At 42.0% G+C, this 21,473-nt stretch overlaps 1 protein-coding gene across 5 annotated transcripts in view; it reads left to right on the forward strand.

The window, feature by feature from the left end:
* The first annotated feature begins 17,961 nt into the window (after positions 1-17,961).
* Positions 17,962-21,473, forward strand: part of nsd1b (nuclear receptor binding SET domain protein 1b) — a 38,009-nt gene continuing 34,497 nt past the window's right edge. For 3 of the 5 annotated variants that reach the window (XR_013502832.1, XM_078265679.1, XM_078265680.1), the window contains exons 1-3: positions 17,962-18,049; positions 18,148-18,239; positions 20,194-21,116. Coding sequence is in view for 4 of the 5 variants with exons in the window: in XM_078265679.1 (XP_078121805.1) it covers positions 17,994-18,049; positions 18,148-18,239; positions 20,194-21,116 (1,071 nt within the window). In the remaining variant the exon portion in view is untranslated. Of the gene's footprint in view, positions 18,050-18,147; positions 18,240-18,913; positions 19,073-20,193; positions 21,117-21,473 lie in introns of those variants that run through there. The other 2 variants (XM_078265682.1, XM_078265681.1) reach the window with 2 other exon arrangements.

Raw genomic sequence — 21,473 nt, forward strand, 5'->3', positions numbered from 1 at the left:
CGAAAAACGAAGATACGGTAAATCTTAAAAGTGGCAATTCCGTCCTAAATATGCTTTTAAACGAAAGTTTGACTCGGGTACATTCACAGAAAGACCCTAGGTTGCATTTTGGCGAGAGTTACGCTTTAACAGTTAAGTGAAAGCGTTGTTTGCGGCACAATGACCCAAAAGCTTGAGTCCACAGAGAGTCTGTTGCTCACGCTGAGAGCCCGAGTGGAGATCACTTTTTCTGCCAAGGCCTCCGGCTGTGCTTTGGGTTCGTGTTTGGCTGTGTGTGTGTGTGTGTGTGTGTGTGTGTGTGTGTGTGTGTGTGTGTGTGTGTGTGTGTGTGTGTGTGTGTGTGTGTGTGTGTGTGCTAACCTACTGTACTCTGCTTCCATTCTGGCAGAGTTGTTGTTTTGAAGTTCAGATACCACGTTCAACACCTATTAAGGTGTTATCGTGGTATCGTGGCTTATCATGAATCATCAGTAAATCATCTATTAATCCTTATCCATCAGTCACAAGTTCGACTTTTTAGGTTTCCCAAAATATTTAGAGGCCAATTGCACCGTTGTTCTTCAATAATGATCGAGGGTCACTTACGCTATTTTTGGACTGAAAAACAAATTCAACATCCAAGTTCCAAAAGTGTTCTCCCCTGTCATGCAACACTGTGGGACATGACTAAATGGGAGTTTCAATCATTTAAAGGTGCAATATGTAATACTGACAGCAAGTGTTTAAAATAGTTACTGCAGTACAAATTCAAAATACTGGAGAGAGTAGACTCCCCCACCCCCCCCCTTGCCAGGCTGAGACCACAGCATCCATAGTCTCGCTTTGCCAGACCCTCTTCCAAAGCGCGCTGAAGGACCATCCACAACAATGTTGCTAGACGCTTGTCTCAGATAGCCAGACATTACTTCACAGCACAGCGGAGTAGCTAACGTTAGATGCTGGCTATATATTTTTTTTTAAAGATTTTTTTGGGGTATTTTTAGGCCTTTATTCAACAGGAGAGCTGAAGACATGGAATGGGAGATAGAGGGGGAACGACACGCAGCAAAGGGCCGAAGGTCCAAACACACAGAAATTCCGTCAAAAAATTTCAAAAGGAGAAAATACTGGCATTAGCATTGTTGTCAGAAAAGATAGTATTTCAGCTTAGCATGTTTCCTTAATATCTGATGATGCATTGGGGTCATTTATTACAGTATATAATATATTACATATTGGATCTTTAATTCTTCTTATTTTGGGCCCAAACTATTTCAAATATAAATAAAACATTTGGCATCTGAATTATACTATATATATATATATATATATATATATATATATATATACTATTATAATAGTTATTTTAGAAGTAAAGAAGAAAAACATCAAGATAACAGCTGAATACAAACTTTTCAGTGGTAGTGTTGAAATCTACTTCATGTTTTGCCTCAGCACAGGTCAGCCCAGGCTGAAACCTTCTTTAAGTCACCAGTGAACACCAAATGCTGATGTGAATGCAGATAGCTTCGGTACCCTGATGCTCCGTCATGAATACCGGCTTCCTGAGGAGTCAAGTCCTGCAAACAGAGAGAGGACGCCGTTTCTCCACCTGTGAAGCTGTCAAACAACCAACTGGAGATTTGTTTGTGTAGGCAACCGAGTTGGTCCTCAGCAAGAGTTCTCTTAACACAATGTCCGATGCCCCGGCCCCTCTAGCTCTGAAGCTCAGCCGAGGGGGGTGTCTCCAAAAGCCTGGTGCTGGGAGGCTCTGACAGGGGCAGCTGAATCTCAGCGGCCCCTCAATTCTTCTAATTATACACTTGGAGAATTAACTCCCGCTAGTGTGAGATCTGCCTCCACTTCCCTGCAGTCAGAGGAGAGTGAACAGTGTTCAGTTTTTAAATTTTACATTTCACTAACAGAGCTAAAGTGGTTTACTGCCTTCGACCTGTTTTCCAAACCTGTATTTTCTCTGGTTAGAGCAGCACAAGTTGAATTTGTCTGGTTTGCAGGTCGTTAAGTGACATATCCATTTGTTGAACTGTCTGGTCATGGTCAGTTTTTTGGTTTCATGGTCAGGAATCTCTCTTCAATGCCCAGCAATAGATTATCCATGTGTTTCAGGATCAGGAGAGTAGCGTTGTGGCTAGCATTAGCTTGTTGCTAGTTGACTTTTTCGTTGACTTTCCCGTCTCAAATATTAAGTAAGTTTCACTACATATCGCCAGATATTCTCAACGTTTTAGTTAGGATTTCAACAGAGCTCCCAGAAGTTGTGATTTACTGTCTTCAAGTGCAGATTATTTAAAATATTTTGTTGTTGCACAGCGTCATTATTTTACTTGTAAGATGTTAACTTGTTGAATTTCATTCCGACCTATCCCCAACTGAAAAACATCTCTGTCGTGCTTAATCTGAGCGTTTTTTTCAGGATTGTATAAAATCAGCATTTTGTAAAGTCTTTCCATTAATATTACCGTAATTTTCATTTTTATCGTCAGCCGAGACACAGTAGACCAACACGCAAGCAGCGTAGAAAGTAGAAAAAGAGAGGAAAGTTTGTGAGGAAAGTTTGCATTTATACTTTTTTGTTGTTGTCAAAATGTGTATTAACCTTTAAAATTAAAGAAATGCTGTATTTTCATTTTGCGTTCAAGTATGGTTTGCTTGTTTGTTAGCTTTGTTGTTGTTTATATTTATATCTTCCTGTACATTAGTTAGTGATGCTGTGTTAAGTATGAAAGTATAATAAGTAAATTGAGAGTCAGATTCCTCATATTTGTCAATTGTAATTTTCAAAGTAGTTTACATGTTATAATGATTTCGCCTGAGAGAATCTGAATGTTGGCACATGCCTTGTGTTTTTCTCTGTGCTTGTGGGGACCAACATTCATCAGTGTGAATGTACAGCATCTTAATTAGTGGGGCCAGGACGCTCCTCCCTGCTGAAGCCCCACTTTGTAAAGGCAGGTGCAGCTTTAAATGACTTGACATTTTTTGCAGTGTGCAGGAGGTGGCCGGTTGTGATCCTACAACCCACATCTCATATACATAATCCAGCAGGCAGGCGGGCCCCTGCTCTTGTTGAATGGGGGGACTCTGCCTTCCTCTGGGGACATTTCAGGGCTGAAAGAGAAACCTCACCACCCGGCTACCGGGGGCCCGTGGGCGCAGTGAGAAAATGAAGACCTCTGCGCCCCTCTAAATCCCTAGGAATTTCTCATTAAGCAAGGGTCCCGGGCTGCAGAGGGCCCTCTGGGCCCTGACCCACCCCCCGTGAGCGGTCTCCCTCTCTGGCGGGGAGAATGGCGCTCTCCACTCCACTTTGTGCTGGCTGCCGGCTACCAGGGCTTGTTATTCACCTTCTCCTTTCTCAGCAGCACAAGAGCTTTCTCCCAATCATGCTTTCAAAGCCCTCAGGACTTCCTCTTCCTTTTATTCAGTTTTGTACAAGTGTGTGTGTGTGTGTGTGTGTGTGTGTGTGTGTGTGTGTGTGTGTGTGTGTGTGTGTGTGTGCGTGTGTGCGTGTGCGTGTGCGTGCGTGTGCGTGCGTGTGCGTGCGTGTGTGCGTATGCTGTCTTATAAGACCTTAGAAAGAAAGAGAGAAAGACGTAATTGAGTTTGACTTTTTTTTTTAACGGTGTCCTGAGATATTTTTGTCTGGAGACGCCAAAGCTGAAACGAAGCGGGCTCTCATTTCAAAGAGTGTTTTTTTTCACACGTTGTTCGTGAGTACAAGTAGGATTAATGAGGATTATGTATATGAGGAGAGGTAATGAGTTTTGATGAGAGTAGAGAGGATATTTAGTGTAAGATTTCAAAACATCTCGACGTCAGCTGTTCCGGACTTTTGAGTCGCTTTATCCTCATATTCTTATAAATATGTAAACGAGATACTTTCAAAAAGACAAAACCTATGAAAGTGATATTGTTTTTTTGGATTAAAATTGTACGATGAAGAGACAAGACACCCTGTTCCTGTATTTGGTTCTTCTTAAGGAGATTCTGTTACCTCCCCTGTGTGGAGAAGAGCTGCTGCTACAACCCAACACACGTTTTCACCTGTTTATGAGTCTGTTATAACGGTTAATAAATTAGAAATTAGCCAATATTCTAATAAACACTTATTTTATACAGTATATCACCATTTCATTAATCATTTTACAACATAACATATTAAAAATACATAATGTATTGTAATGAAATATAATTACGGATGTGATATTACAACTTATAGTTCATTTTATTTAAGTGATTATGCTTTTAATTTACTTATTTAAGCTGAATAAGTACAATTCCACTTCTTAAAACACTTTCATCCTGATCACATGTAGGTCTGCAGCCTGTCTTTATTGAGCTATATTTTTCTGTATATGTTGGTATGTTTATTCTTTACTCTTGTTCCTTGTTGTGAAGCTCTTCAGTTATATTATTTTCAGAACAACTCAAACCAAACCCAATCTGATGTGTTTGCAATCTGCTGCAAGCTTTTTTGTTCAGTGACATCAATGACAGATATGATTATTCAGGCAACGATAAGAGGAAACTAAAAGGTAATGATTTACTCAAGTATACATTTGATGTACTTGTAGTATTTCCATTTTATGTTACTTTATACAGTACTACTCAACTACATCTCAGAGGTTAATATTGTATTTTTTACTCCACTACATTTCTCTGACAGCTTTAGTTACTTCTCAGATGACAGTTGTTCATCCCCTCCTGTCCAGTGAAAACCACGTATCTCCAGATGTGTTGATGTTGAATGTTTGTGATAAACTGAAGGATGAAGTGTTCCTTCATGTGTTGAGAAGATTCTCCTACTTCTTAAGATAAATCAAGTCTTTAAAAAGCCTCTCGGATCAGCTGGAAAATGCATCGTCACAAAACTGAAAACAGGGCTGTTATTCTGACACCATGAAAAGTAAAAACGTTTTAGAAATATCTCACAGGACAGCGACGTTACAAACAAATAGAATATGATGCATTGCAGTAGATTAACCTATCCAACAGTATATAAAGGAGTTAAAATGAGCACAACCTTCAACATTTACAGCAGTAAAATGCAACATACACATGAATGCAGCAGGAATATTAATCCAGAAACATCAGATAGAAGAGGAACACACTGACAGGGAACATTTTACTGCACTATAAATACTTATATTTTGATACTTTACTAAGTAAAAGTAAAACTTTCAATATGCTACTACATACTTTTACTCAATTAACATTTTGAATTCAAGTCTTTTACTTGTAATGAAGTATTTTTAGACTGGTATTTCTACTTTTACTTAAGTAGAGGATCTGAGTATGTCTTCACAAGACCAATAGCTTCAGTGGAACAGAAGTGGAATGAAACTGAGACAAAAACGTTGATAGAGAGAGAAAGCTGTCCCATGCAGGCCAGGACAGCTGACAGCTGGGTTCAGGGTCAGAGGTCGTGGATTGGCAGCAGTGGGGGAGTGAAGCGGAATCTAAAACAACAGGAAGACACACACACACACACACACACACACACACTTCCGGGAGAGGAGGTGAGCGCGGGCCTCCGGATCTCTCGTGTGACAGTTGACTAAAACTTCATCAGTGTGGTGTGAACGCTTCCTCCCACATATCTAATCCAGGAGCTTTCACTGTGTGTGTGTGTGTGTGTGTGTGTGTGTGTGTGTGTGTGTGTGTGTGTGTGTGTGTGTGTGTGTGTGTGTGTGTGTGTGTGTGTGTGTGTCTCCAGTTTTAGACTTTGGACAGTGACCAAGTTTTGAGTAAAGTGAGGATATTTTTTGACTAAGAAAACAAAAAACCCAAACACACAAAGACAACTGTGAATTTGATGGTTAAAGTTAAAAGCCTGGTGGCCATGTTATTAAAGGAATAATTCGCCCAAAAACACAATGTTTTTCGAATGTTTTATACTTTCGATTGGACTCTGTCAAAGTCTATTTGCACTGATATGCTGGGGACCATTGAGAGCCTATGGTGAGTATCAGTGCCTGAAATGCGTCAGTACTCAGCAATACTGAGTACCGGCACTTACTTAAGCACCCTTACTTCTAATATTTATTACCAGTATTATTGAAAGGTGGATATTTATAGCAAAATAGGCATCTCATAATTTATTGGGATAAACCAAACAATTCTATGTAAAATCAGACATTCAGCACCCCCATAACATGAATGGAATGATCTTTCGTTTCAACAACATTTTTAAAAACTGAGTTGATTTGGCTGTGAGATTGGCAGTTGATACAGGCTCCTTATTATTGAATAGTCAACTATTCGTGCTTCCCTAGTATTGCATTGCCAGACCTTCCTTCACAGCGCTGCAGAGGAGGGTCTGGCTCCACACAGCATTCTGGGATGGGAGAGAAACGTGCTCTGGTTTATTGGCATTTCTTTAAACCAATCACGATCGTCTTGGGCGGCGCTAAGCGCCAGACGGAGCTGCCATGCCTCTGCAAAATAGCCTCTGGAAGGAACTTGTTTTGGTGGAACACGTGTATGTTCAAAAGTTGTTTTAGTAGCAACAGAAAACTCCGATTGGACAGATAGTCTAGCTAACTGTCTGGTTTTACCCTGCAGAGATCTGAGGAGCAGTTAACCATAGTCCTCACAAATCCACCAGAGTTTAAAATTCCAACACAAAGAAAGAGGAAGGTAACGGACATCCAGCTGAAAAGAAGGACATCCGGCAGAATTTCCGGCGGCAATCCCGGAAGTGGAACGTCGTGGATATAGACTAGTGTCCCCCCTACAGATATACGTATAAGTATAAATATATCCAAGACACATGCGATGCTCATGTCATGCAACTGCTGAATTATGGCACTGGCACCTTTTTTAACCAATTCAGGCACTGATTACCATACAATTTATATTGTTTTTAGGTGAACTAAAACACCCAAAATAAGTTCACGCAATTTTAACGTACACAGTGCCATAGTTTGCATTACTAAGCTTCTGTCCTGATTGACAGGTCGGTGTGTAGCCACGCACCTAAAGCATCTCCTGCTGCTCTGTAATGGTGATGAGGTTGGAGGTCAGAATTTATTTATTTATTTATATATACAATCATACAAGTACTTAATAACTATAAACCAATGGTTCCACTGGGTCTTGAAGCCAGGACCTTCTGCGTGTAATGCAGACGTGCTGACCACTTCAGTATGGAACCACATACATCAAGAGTTTGATTTATTTTTAAAAGAAAAGATGTGCAGATGTGGAAAATTTTTTTAGATTTTTGACTTTTATTTTCATTCATGTATTCATTAAACTACATGAACCCAGATGAAATATTGTGAAGTCATTGAAGCATGTAAAAGTAAAAAAGATCCCAGCTCACACAGACAGAAAGATATCTGCTTTAGTCAGATGGTTGGACTTATTGTTACAGACCTCAATCTCATTTAATGTGCAGTGCTGCCCTCTAGTGGACTTGACAAGTCTTTACAAGACAATATGGCAAGGCAGTGGTGATTAGAGTACTCAGATAGCTTACTTCAAAAGTAGAAATAGTCAGAAAATCCTAAATTTAAAATGTTACTTGAGTATAAGTACAGAAGTATTATTAGCAAAATGCACTTAAAGTAGGCTATTAAAAGTAAAAGTACTCATTGTGCAGAATGGCTCCTTTCAAAGTGTTATATTATTGTTATAGAATATTACATTATTTTGTCTTGATCACTAATAAATACATGTACATGTAAGAGCATTATGTAGTTTGTCATCAACATGGAACCAATTTTAGATTTATTTGTATACTACTGGGTAGAATAGTAGTATTTGTAGATTACTGCATCATATCATATAAGTATATCCTGTGTTATTTTTATGTAAAAGGTAACTAAGGTTGGTTTATATTTATGTATTTTAAAATCATTTTTAAAATAAAAGTAACCTCAGCTGTCAGATAAATGTGACTAACGCGGCTAAGCCAGTGTCGTGTATGGTTTCAATGGCGCTGCGCTAAGCTAAATGCTAAATAGGGTAAATCTATGATTTTTAACTGGCTGATGCAAGTTATGCAGCAGAGTTTTGGTGGCGGGTTAACGGACCTCCAGACACTTGCGCATCATCTGCTGGCAACGGCAGTACACAGAGCTGGTTGACAATCAGCAAACTTTTCCTTAAGTTACCAGCTTAAGCTAGCACTAGCTAGCTTGGTTGGCAACTGCAAGGTTAACGCTAAAACAAAACATTTTGGGCAACCATAATGTCAACTATTGAGAGGTGAAACACACAGTGGGTTAAAGTTCAATGGTTCATGGTTAGCATTGCTAAGCCTCTGTCATGATTTACAGGCCAGTGTGTACCCACTCACGCCCTAAAGCATCCCCTACTTTATCACCTATCTTAAAATAAATGGGACCATAATTTACAAATTGCTGTATTGTAAAGACTTGAAACTAGTGATCGAGACCATAATGTCGTTAGGAAAATGTTTACTTAAGGGTAATAAATCAAAGCAGAAGTAGGCTAATTTTCTAACAGACTTCTATAGAAACACACTATTCTATTTGGAGCTGGTGGAGTCGCCCCTTGCTTTCATATTGGCTTCATGGATGCAGATTAGCTTCACTTTTTAGACCCGGAAGTTGCCGCTTGGGCGGTTTGCGTATCTATGAATCCTAGGCTGTTTCTCAATCTCAAGAATGCAAAGAACAGACTTGTGTTCTTGGGGAGAACGTTCTTGCTGGTTGTTCTTGGAAAAATGAACTTGCAAGTTCACAAGCACAGAAAACGCTGTTAACAGTTTGAGACGATGCATTCTTCCTGGTTTTGCGCAACCACTTTGTATTAAAACAATCTCCGGACAAGAAAACCTCACAATGTTACAACTACTGCAATAATATTGAAAAATTAAACTTATTGAGCTTTAATTTTATTGTTCATGGTTTAGCTCAAACACCCCTTACTTATTCAAAAGAGTGGAACGCAATCCCTACTATTATTAGTGTATAAGTTTAAGTCAGTTTAAATGAAAAAAAGAAGTAGGCCTATGCACTGGTGTGTCCTAGGTGTCCCTATTAGTGTTATGTGGAATTATCATTTCTATATTATTGTAGTGCACTGTATATGCCCAGGGACAACAGATGGAAATTAGCAATTACAATTATAAAGGTTGGTGTCTCCCCTTTAGTCTACATAACATGTCATAGCATGTTACCACTTTATGTACAACTGTTCATTTATCATACAGACTGAAACTCAACTTCTAATAAATCAGAAAACAAATACACCAAAAAAATATGAACTAAATACTAAATCTAATGTATAGCCTATGGCATAATTTAAACAAGTCTCCCGAAGAGAAACGGGTATCTCTCTCCCCCACTTCTGCCTGCTGCGGTGTGGCCGTGTGTGTGTGTGTGTGTGTGTGTGTGTGTGTGTGTGTGTGTGTGTGTGTGTGTGACAGCCGGCCAGCAAGGTTGTCAAGCCCACAGGCGCTTGTGGAGTTTAACTCCGAAAAGGCAGTTAACCACAGGTTCCCGTTAATCTTATGATGTGTTGTGATATTTAAACGATCCGTCAACAGCGAAATAAAAGCCTCTTGTTTACGAGACCGGTCTGAGAGACCTCCAGCTTACAGCCGGGGTCTCCGAGCGTGACTGGCCGAGCGACGAGCTAGCGGCCCCGTCAGGCGCTAGCTGGAGCTTCTCAACTCCGAAAACTTTGAAGCAAATTGTCAATTCGGCAACGATTTGCGCAAGACTGCCTATATTCGAAATCTAAACAGTTCATCTCTCGCCTTAAATGTTCTCAGAAGTGAATTTTGTGATGAATAAGATGGCGAAAATTGTTAAAATGGTGCTGCTGTTGGTCTGTCTATGTACCGGAAACCCGAACCCTCGATGAATGCCGAAATGAATGTTTGTATACGGGTGCTGCTCCTTTGTAAAATGGCCGTGTCAAGAACATTTCTGGGAATCTTAACTGTTCTTGGTGAAATGTGAACTTGTGTATTGGGACAGTACTTTGGCAACACGAGATGACGTTTCACAGGGACACAAGAACACAAGTCAATAGAAGAACACAGACTGAGAAATGCCCCTACTATGGCCACGCCAAGACCCGCCCTTCAATAGCATTCACACACTACTATTGGCCAGGCGTCCATGCTTACGCAAGGTAACATAACCCGATTTGTTCAGGTCCTATCCCCTAACCAATCGGCTATCCTAACCTTAACCACTCAAGGTCAATGCCTAACCCCAACCAATCGGGCTGCTTCGTAGGGCACATCCATGCTTGGGCACGACACCAGCACCGCTCCCCGGCTAGCGGGCAACAGAACCAGGTTCAACATGGGTTATGGTGGTAGAGGCGTTGGACAACTTGGACTGGCTTTTATAGTCTTTGGCGAGAGATTCGCGAAATAAAAGACAGACAGGCTGCAAGACAGGCGGCAAGCTGGCCATCTTGCTGTTGTACTAGTAAGTAATATTAGCTGGCTTGCTATGTCTTGTGTTGTTGCACTTGCTAGTTTTTGATCATAAGTAGGCTAATGTTATCATAACAAATGCACCTGTACAGTCACGTCATCTGCCACTCCCTTTCCATCCCCAGAGCTACGGTGGCTGACAGGGGCAAACACATTGCAACTTAATGAAACGCAAATAGACAAAACACAAGCAAATTAAGAAAACATCTTCATTATTTTAACAACACAGGCACAGCATTTAGCAAACGCGCGGCAAATACACACAACACTACCAAATACACAAACGGGCTGCAAATACAGAAACGATGCAAAAAGAAAAGCACGCAATCCCCGAAAACAAATGCAAAACGCTGCATATTACACAACGGAAGTACTCCAGGCCAAGGTGCCAAGGCTAAGTGGCACAGCTTGATTTTCAACGAGAGAGAGAGAGAGAGAGAGAGAGAGAGAGAGAGAGGGAGAGAGAGGGAGAGAAAGAGAGAGAGAGGGAGAGAGAGAGAGCGAGAGAGGGAGAGAGAGAGCGAGAGAGGGAGGGAGAGAGAGAGAGAGAGAGAGAGAGAGAGAGAGAGAGAGAGAGAGAGAGAGAGAGAGAGAGAGAGAGAGAGAGAGGGAGAGAGAGAGAGAGAGAGAGAGAGAGAGAGAGAGAGAGAGAGAGAGAGAGAGAGAGAGAGAGAGAGAGAGAGAGAGAGAGAGAGAGAGAGAGAGAAAGAGAGAGAGAGGGAGAGAAAGAGAGCGAGAGAGGGAGAGAGAGAGCGAGAGAGGGAGAGAGAGAGAGAGAGGGAGAGAGAGAGAGAGAGAGAGAGAGAGAGGGAGAGAGAGGGAGAGAGAGAGAGGGAGAGAGAGGGAGAGAAAGAGAGAGAGAGAGAGAGAGAGAGAGAGAGAGAGAGAGAGAGGGAGAGAGAGAGAGAGAGAGAGAGAGAGAGAGAGAGAGACAGAGAGAGAGAGAGAGAGAGGGAGAGAGAGTGGAGAGGTAGAGAGGGAGAGAGAGGGAGAGGGAGAGAGAGGGAGAAAGAGAGCGAGAGAGCGAGAGGGAGAGCGAGAGAGGGAGAGAGAGAGTGAGAGAGGGAGTGAGAGAGAGAGAGAGAGAGAGAGAGAGAGAGAGAGAGAGAGAGAGAGAGAGAGAGAGAGAGAGAGAGAGAGAGAGAGAGGGAGAGAGAGAGAGAGAGAGAGAGAGAGAGGAGAGAGAGGGAGCGAGAGAGAGAGAGAGAGAGAGAGAGAGAGAGAGAGAGAGAGAGAGAGAGGGAGAGAGAGAGAGAGAGAGAGAGAGAGAGAGAGAGAGAGAGAGAGAGAGGGAGAGAGAGGGAGAGAAAGAGAGAGAGAGGGAGAGAGAGAGAGAGAGAGAGAGAGAGAGAGAGAGGGAGAGAAAGAGAGCGAGAGAGGGAGGGAGAGAGAGAGAGAGAGAGAGAGAGAGAGAGAGAGAGAGCGCCGGGGCACCAGTGTGAAACTGCTTTGAGATCATAGACTGTAAATATGAAGTCTATGTTTGAGATATGTTTTCTCTTGTTTGGTTGGTGTGTCTCTACTTTATTGGCTCAGGTCACAGGTATCGAAAATCCAGCTGTTCCACTTAACGCTCCCCCTAGAGGCCTGGAGAACTTCTGTTGTGTAATATGCAGCGTTTTTTTTTGTTGCATTTGTTTTTGGGGATTGCGTGCTTTTCTTTTTGCATCGTTTCTGTATTTGCAGCGCGTTTCTGTATTTGTTTGTGTTGTGTGTATTTGCAGCGCTTTTGCTAAGTGCTGCGCATGTGTTTTCTTAAAGGAGAATTCCGGTCAATTTCAACACTCTGTTGTTTGTAAATGTGGAGTAAATGTGAAAACAGAATTCCTCCTCATAGGCTCCAAATCCACACTCAGCAAAATCAATAACCCCACTCTCACCATCGACGGCACCATTGTCTCCCCATCTCCCCAGGCCCGTAACCTTGGTGTGATCTTTGACTCCACCCTCTCCCTTGAGCCCCACATCCGTCATGTCATTAAAACCTCCTTCTTTCACCTCCGCAACATCGCCAAAATCAGACCCTCTCTCACACCCCCCGCTGCTGAAAGACTCATTCACTGGACTACTGCAACTCACTTCTACTCAGCATCAGCTCCACTAACATCAACCGACTCCAACTGGTCCAGAACTCAGCCGCCCAACTCATCACCCGCTCCAAATCCTGGCACCACATCACTCCAGTCCTAAAACAACTCCACTGGCTTCCTATCTCCCATCAGATCACCTACAAAATCCTGGTCCTCACCTACAAAGCCCTCCACCATCTGGCCTCCTCATACCTCACTGACCTTCCTCTCCCCGTACCAACCCTCACGGTCCCTCAGATCCACCTCAGCTGGTCTCCTCTGCATCCAAAAGTCCAACCTCCGCAGTTTTGGGGACAGAGCATTCTCCAGGGCAGCTCCCAGGCTCTGGAACTCCCTCCCCCAAGAGATCCGCACCTCTGAGTGCCTCACCATCTTCCAGTCTCGCCTCAAGACCCATCTCTTCACCTCTGCCTATCCGTAGCCCCACACCCCTCCCCTTTTCATCTGTGCCTGAATCTTGTTTTGTTTTGTTTTGTTTGTTTGTCTCTATTATCTATACCCTGTAAAGCAACTTTGAGTTCGTGAAAAGCACTATATAAATTCAATTTATTATTATTATTACAACAAAAAGATGGAGTTTTTTGAAAATTAAAACAATGAAAACCTATTCTGAATTCTAAATACAATTATGAACCTGAAAATGAGCATAATTTGAGCACTTTAAAATAAATTAGAGCTGCAAAGATTAAACAATTACTTGTTAACTATTAAATTAATCTGCAACTATTATGATAATCATTTAATTAGTCATTGTTTTATGAAAAAACTCTTTAAAATTCCAGCTTCTTAAACGTGAATATTTTCTGGTTTCTTCAACTCCTCTGTGAAAGTAAACTGAATATCTTTGAGTTGTGGACCAAACAAGACTTTTGAGGACGTCATCTTAAGCTTTGGGAAACACTGATCCACATTTTTCACCATTTTCTGACATTTTATAGACCAAATAATGAATCAATTAATTGAGAATATGATTGACAAATTAATCGACAATGAAAATAATCATTGTCCATCTTCAACCTCCCTTAAAAGCTACAATAGCCTTTTCTTATGACACACCTGAGCCAATAAGCTGTCAGCTTAATGAATAATGTCAGAGAGGGGAGGAGGGAGGAGGGAGGCTGCAGGCGCCCAGGAACAGCCTCTCCCAGGAATCTGCCAACATCCGTCCCTCTCCAGGGCTTGACACTAACTGTTGCCCTTGGCAACCAGATTGAGTCAATTGGCATTTCGTGGTGTCTGGTTGCCCCTTTTGGCAACCACCTGTTCAATATTTGTGTTTTTATATATATATATAGAGTATATATATCATATATATATGTATATATATATATGTATATGTATATATATATATATATATATTGTATATATATATCATATATACATATATATGATATGTATATATATATATATATATATATATATATATATATATATATATATATATATATATATATATATATATATATATATATGGGTGGTACGGTTCACAAAATCCACGGTTTGGTTCGTATCACGGTTTTAGGGTCACGGTTTTCGGTTCTGTACGGTTCTTGTTATTTCTTCTTTTAATCTTTAACACTCCAGAAATATACTTCAGCATATGATATATAGCTAAAATTAGTATATTGAATGCATGTTGCACAATACATGCACACAGTGGCAGTTCTATCTATTGTTTTATTTCCGCTGTCGTCATAGGTAACATGAAATCCAAAATGTTCCCACACACCAGACTATATATGACGCTGGCACATCCTCCAACTCCGGGCAGCCTTCCTCATCTCTCCCACTTTACATTTCTGCATGTGACGTGACCTGCAGCAGCAGCACTCCGCACGAACTACATATCTGCTACCCGATCTGGCAAAACTTGCACCAAAATAATGTACCTTAAAACTAATGTTTCCAAAATCGTTTCAGTGGTTCATCAACTAGTAACAGGGTGAACGGTACTTCTGCATTCGCTTTTCGTCCTTCTAGCGGCTATAACAGCACTATGCAAGTTTCCCAGATCGGGTAGCGGATCTGTAGTTCGAATGAGACATAATGAGACATTACGACAGCGGTAATGGACAATTCCGCTTCCAACCTGTAGGGGGACCGAAGTGGGAAAAGTGCTCTAGTGTTGCTTTAAAATGCTCATATTATGCTTTTTTGGCTTTTCCCCTTTCCTTTATTGTGTTATATATCTTTTTGTGCACGTTATAGGTTTACAAAGTGAAAAAGCCCAAAGGGACTTATCATCTCCAACAGAAAACACTGTTCATGAACTGCTCCAAACAGCTCTGTTGTAGTCCAGCCTTTACTTCAGAGACAAAGATGCGTCACTTTGTAACACGTTATAATGCTCGCCTAGCTACTAGCATGGCACTCCCTCATACTCTGCTTCTGACTGGCTAGTAGTCCTTACCTAGCTACTGCACATGTGCGACTCCCAACAAAGACGGAACAGAAGTAAGATGTCTCACTCTGTAGCTAAAACAGAGAGCTCAACACACAGGGTGAAAAGAGGAGCTGCAGCAATGTGCAGTACAACAAATATATGATGTTTTTTGAAAATTAAACCATGTAAACTTATTCTGGTACAACCTCTAAATACAATTATGAACCTGAAAATGAGCATAATATGAGCACTTTAAGTACAGTACTTTTAAATGTACATACCGGTAGTTACTTTCCATCACTGGCCAGGAGCAGTGACTTCCTGGAGAACTTGTCATTTTTACACTTTAGTTTGTGTACACATTAAACAAATAAGATGAGATTGTATTAATTAGTGAGTTTTAAATGTTTTACTTTTGGAAAGAGCCAGGCTAGCTGTTTCCCCCTGTTTCAGGTCTTCATGCCAAGCTAAGCTAACTGTCTTTCTGGCTGTAGCTTCATGCTCAGCATACAAGCATGAGAGTGGTAACAATCTTTTCATCTAAGTCTGAACAAGAAAGAAAATAAACCCAAAATGTTGAATTATTTCCTTAATATTATTATTTCCTTGCTTTATGTAATTTTAAAAAGTCAAATGAAGACATCTTTCTTCCACTGCATTACCTACATTACCTATTAGCGGTGGTGGAATGTAACTAAGTATATTTACTCAAGTACTGTTCTAAAGTACAATTTTGAGGTACTCCTTAAGTATTTTCATTTTTTGCTACTTTATACTACTACTCCACTACATCTCAGAGGGGAAATCTGTAATAATCTACCAATAAATGATGATTTATTATTACAGATTAAACTAGCAGTATATAAAGTATTTAAAATGAGCTCCAACTTTACCAGCTGCAACATTAAAGTGATGATAATGCATCAATAATTATAATATAATAATATAATATATATTATTATTCATAATGAGTACTTTTACTTTTGGTACCTTAGGATGTTTTGATGCAAATGCTTTTGTACTTTTACTGAATGCAGGACTTTTTAGTGTTCAGGGTATTTTTACACTGTAGGGCTACTTTTACTTAAATAAATGATGTGAGTACTTCTTCCACCACTTGCGACATGAATTACATTAGATGATGTTTCCAGCAGTGTTTCAGCCCTGAAGCAGTATAATACCCTACCTGTGTATGTTAACATAACACAGGTAAGGTAACAAGCCTGTTAAACCAAAGTAGGTCTAGAAACCATGGCCTCATATTACCAGGAAATAAACCACAGCTCGGTTCAGCCGTGTGTCATGACACGTCATAGATGTGTCTACGGCTGCACTATTAATTGCAATTTTATCAAAATCGCAATATGAACTAGCGCAATATCCAAATCGCAGGAATATCGCGCAATATTTGTTAAAGGCAAAATACTGTATGTGTCAAACCATTCTAAAATAAAGTATTGTGGTGCTGCAGAGACATCCCGGCCTACAAATCGTATCCTACAGACTAAAGAAAAAAATCTTTGTTTGGTACAGATCCTCCCAAAAAAATCCCGCTTCAATCAATTTTTTTTTTTTTTTATTTTTCAATGAAAATGAGAATAATGATACAAAAATGATCATTTCCTCCAATATCGTGAATCATATCGCAATCGCAATATCAGTCAAAATAATCGCAATTAGATATTTTCCTAATATCGTGCAGCCCTAGATCATGTGTCATGATTGGTCAGTAATGTGTGTGTAGTAACCTAATCGCTCATCATTTCGTAATATTTTGCATTATAGCATTAATGAGCACTTTTACTTTTGGTACTTTAAATAGCCTACATGTTGATGCTGATACTTTTACTAGAGTAAGATTTTAAATGCAGGATTTTTATTTGAAACAATATGTTCACACTGTGGTATTACTACTTTTATTATTGTATATAAGTAAAATATCTTAGTCTTCCACCAATGCTCTTTGTATTTATGTTTGCATCTCATATGACATATTTGATATCGCTATGATGTCACTATTGAGACTTAAATGCGTATTAATTATTCATTAACAAGTAAGCTACATTTGTGGTTCTCTGTGGTATCATATCTCTAAAGGAGTTACAGATGTGTTATAAGAATTTGTTTTTGAGGTTCAGACTCATAAAGATGCTTCGTCAAATCAAAACCTGGTTTGATGCATCAGTGGAAAGTCCGGGAGGTGGAAACTTGGCTGACACGGTTGCTCAAAACGAGTATGAAACCACGTTAATGGTAATAATGACGATGACGGCGGTCCTCCGGGAGATGCGCGCTGCTGCCGTTCCGCGGCGCTGTTCTGCGAGCTCAATGAACCCGCAGCAGGCCCTGTCCTGTCGGTCTGTCTGCCTGTCTGTCTCGCTCTTTCTCACCAAAACCTCGTCTGATAAGTCGAGGCTTAAAAGCAAAACGCATCCTAAATCACCCGTGTTCTCAGCTTAGTATACAAAAAAAAAACAAAGTGAGGAGCTGATATTCAGCGAGAGGTTGCAGGAAACGTAAAATATTCACACGAACAGTCCTGCAGAGAGTCGTCTGTTTTGCTGTGGGCTCAACAGTGACCCAGCAGAGGAGGAGGGTTTGCTGTTTTTGCGGCCGTGTCGATCATAACCGCCGTTTTCCATATCGCCTCCCGGTGATAAGTGTGTGTGGGGAGGGGGTATTTTTTACACCTGGAAAAAAAAAACTCTACCCGCTCTCCCTGTTCTCACTGACATATCGTCTCCAAATCTCACCCATAAAAATCAACCACACCAAAGCAGAAATCTCGCAGCTCAGCTCAGTCTCACTGGCCGAGAAGCTGCAGTTGTTTTCCAGCTTTTACCCCTTCGTTTCTGGAATAAATACACCGTGTTTCCCACTTCACATGCACAAAATCAGTAACCAAAAACCAGCCCAGTCGACGCTTAATGTGTCAACAAATGTTTGTTTTTTGCGTTTGCCACACACATACATACATACACACACATACACCAGAGGATAACTGTGCCTCATTCCCCCCTTGTCGTGGCACAAACGCTCATAAGACAGTGACTTTGGGAGGCATAACATGTAAAGAAAATGTTCCTGTCGTGGCATGGCTGATTCAACACTCGCAACAGCCTTCAGAAAGACCTCCAGGGCACAGAAGAGGTACGCTTTGAGGCTCAGTTCCTCCGTGGCTGGGTGAACTTTATATCGGGCATATATTAACACTTTGTGGCCTGCTTTTTTTTTCCTCCTCCTCTAAGGCTGGAGGACTCCATTTTGAAGGGACCGGGTGTGCAGCCAGAGACTACACAGCAACTCGTCTCAGAAAAGGAAACCCATCTGTTTTTTCCGGGTAGCCTGCTGAATCATTTCACTGCTTCTCAGATGTGTTAGTGGTGGACATTTTTGAATTACTTCTATTTCTTTATTTTCGACTCCTGGGCGCATGTGTGCTGCCCCAGTGCATGTCATGGGGGGGGTCGAAGAAGATGCCAGTTTGTTGGCACAAGTTTGGCATGTGACATGTCATTGGTGACGGCAGCCTGGTTTAGGTTAATAACTGATGCTTGTAATTAATGGGAGGGGCGGGGCGGGTTGGGTTATTGAAGGTGTCGTGTGGTCGCCCCGTGCGTTTCTTTGGTGGCTGTCAGTTCAGATTTTAGAGTTTTTTTTCCTTGGAAGAGAGATTTACGGCCCCTTCTGTGCTCCATGCTGTGGACCGGCTGGGGAGGGAGGCAGCGGTGACGACTGGCAGTGCGCAGAGCACAGCAGAGAGAGACTGACTTTCAAGGGGCAGGCAGAGTCTGCAGGCAGGAAATAGCCATTCAACAGAGCAGGAATCTATCTATACACGGCGAATTGTAAAGTTGTAGTTATCACAAAGCAGAAAGGGGGAGTGTCGTTGGAGGAGCACAACACGCCTGAATCTCTATTCCAGGGGCCGCTGGACCAGGTTTTAGCGCATGTAGAGAGGAGGAGGAGGAGGAGGGAGGAGGAGGAGGAGGAGGGAGGTGGTGGTGGTGGTGGTGGAGGGGGCAGTGAGTGAGTACGTTTCACAGGATCCAGGCCTAGTAGTATTGCCGCTGGGACTCTCCTCATCCGCTTTCAAAAAATTGGAAATTGGCACATTTAAACGCCAAAATGAGCGGGTTGAGGGTCATGTTAGTGGTGGCCGACACCGGAATGGTAAGATTCTCGCGACAGATCCCGTGTCATTTGGTGTTTTCTCGGTAATTTTGTTGTTTGATGCACACATAGACTGCATCTGTCGGGGGGGGGGAAGTATGTGTGTGTGTCAGTGTGTGTTGGTGAACTTGTTTTGTGTCGTCTCGTGTTATGTGGCGTTTTGTGTTTCTGTCTCGTGCAAGCATGGAAGCCACTGTTAACCACGAGCGACACACACACACACACACACACACACACACACATACACATGCAGTTGCACACACCTATGCACACGCGCGTCATGCACACGCGCGCGCACGAACGGGTCCATTTTCTTTCCAGTTTGTGGTTGCATTGCCGGCGTGTTTCACGTCGGCTTGATATCTAACATGACGTGCTGTAATGTATTGCATAATTGTGTGTGACTACTGTATGCACGCGCGTGAGTTTACAGGCTGCTGACCTTATCATTGTCATCATATCGCGTTAATTTACATCAAAGGCTTTACAGCTGGGGTTGCGGTGTTTTGCGCAGAAGCTCTCCCAAAAAAAAATGTCACATTAGGTCGATACGCTCGTCGTCAGTGAGTCTGTTTACGTTTTATTTTGACATCATGTGAAGGCAGATTGTGTTGTTTATCACGGATTTGGTGTCTGAGCTGTGTCACTTTAAAAAAATGTCATCACAAGCTGCCTGGGATAACTTTAGATAAGCTGCAGCGATGGTATGACAGATTGTAGATACATGCTGTGCAAAAAAACATGGATAAAGTGTAAAATCAAAACAAATGTATGTAAAATGAATGCAAAAATTGATCTATTAGTTGTCAACTATTAAATTAATTGCCAACTATTTTAATCGTTTGAGTCATGTTTTATGTAAAAAAAAAGAAAAAGGAAAAAAAAAAGTGAGTTGTGGACAAAACAAGACATTTGAAGACGTCATCTTGGACTTTGGGAAACACTGATCCACATTTTTCTCAATGTTCTGACATTTTATAGACCAAACAACTAATCGATTAATCAACAAAAGTAATCAACAGATTAATCGACAATTAAAATAATCGTTAGTCATCCCAACTTTAATGTTTATGATTTTTTTTGGTAAGTTCCACTCTGATAATTTTCTGTTCATGTTTTAGGGAGGAACCATGTCAGCATGAGCGGGCCTTACTCAGGCCCTGGCAGAGAAACTCATCAGTCCAGCTGCCCTTTGACCTCCAGCCGAGACCTCTCCGCCCACTCCTGCCCCTCCAGACACCATGACCGCAGGGTCGGGCTAACCATGTCTGCCGCCGCCTCCTCCCTCAAGCATGCCTCAGTCTATGGGTTTACACAAAGGGACCACTCCTCCTCCTCCTCTTCTTCTTCTTCCTCCTACAGTCCTCTCAGGAGGCTGCAACATCTCACCACCATGGTGAGCCAGCCTGACCTGGTTCTGCCGGTGAGGGAGCCAGAGAGGAGCTGGGAGTGGGGGGTGAATAAAAAGGAGAGGGGGAAGGGGATGGAGAGGGAGAGGGACTCTTTTGCTGCTATTGCTGATTGCAATAGCAGTGATTATTCTGGCACCGGGAACACAAGCAGGGAGGAGAGCTTTGGTGGCTCTTCTGCTGGACAAAAACAACCTGTGGTCCAAACTAGAAGTCGAGATGTGCCAGCAGCCAATCGCAGCGATCCTACGGTCTCCGAGAAAAAGACAGAAGGTTGTTTCTCAGGCCCGCCCAGCCCGGCCTTCTCTCTCGATAGCAACAGCCCCTTCGCTAACGGCTTCCTCCACTTTGAATCCTCTTTGTTTGAGGACGACGACAATGATGCAGAGCGCGACACCGTGTCACCTCTGGGAGGAGGCTTGCAGGACAAACAGGAGAGGGCGGGGAATGATCTTCAATCAACTCCTGGACACTTGAATTCGGACTGCAAAGATGCTACCCTGTCATCAGCTAAGGTGGTCACCCGGTCCCAGTCTTCGGGTCAGCGCAGGAGATACTGGGACGGCTCAGATGACGAGTGGGAGAGCGACACCGAGCTGTTCCTGTTTGGAGATAGTCCCTCAAGGCATTCAATGGCAAGTTTCATCCTTATTACCCAAAGTAAACAAAATAACAGCTTTCAGGGTTCCCTCCCCCCCCCCAACTTTTTCAAATGCTGAGCATGACATAGCCTACTGAACACCTGCAGTGCCTTTCACCTGTTGTAACAGAATATCAGTCATTGTGAATAATGGTTGGGCTCAGGCGAGACACGGCTCCATAACTATAGCTCTGTCATTGATAAATATGGGTGTCTTCTTTTTTACAAGGAACTCTCTAGAGGTATTCAGACTGTGAGGGGAGCAGAATGGGGGCTCATGGAGGTAATTTAGGTACTTAAAAAACCCTTGAATGCAAAAATCACACTCCTTCGCTGAGTCATAACTTAGTCA

The sequence above is a fragment of the Sander vitreus genome, chromosome 13 (genome assembly GCF_031162955.1).
Source record: "Sander vitreus isolate 19-12246 chromosome 13, sanVit1, whole genome shotgun sequence".
Taxonomy (NCBI): Eukaryota; Metazoa; Chordata; class Actinopteri; order Perciformes; family Percidae; genus Sander; species Sander vitreus.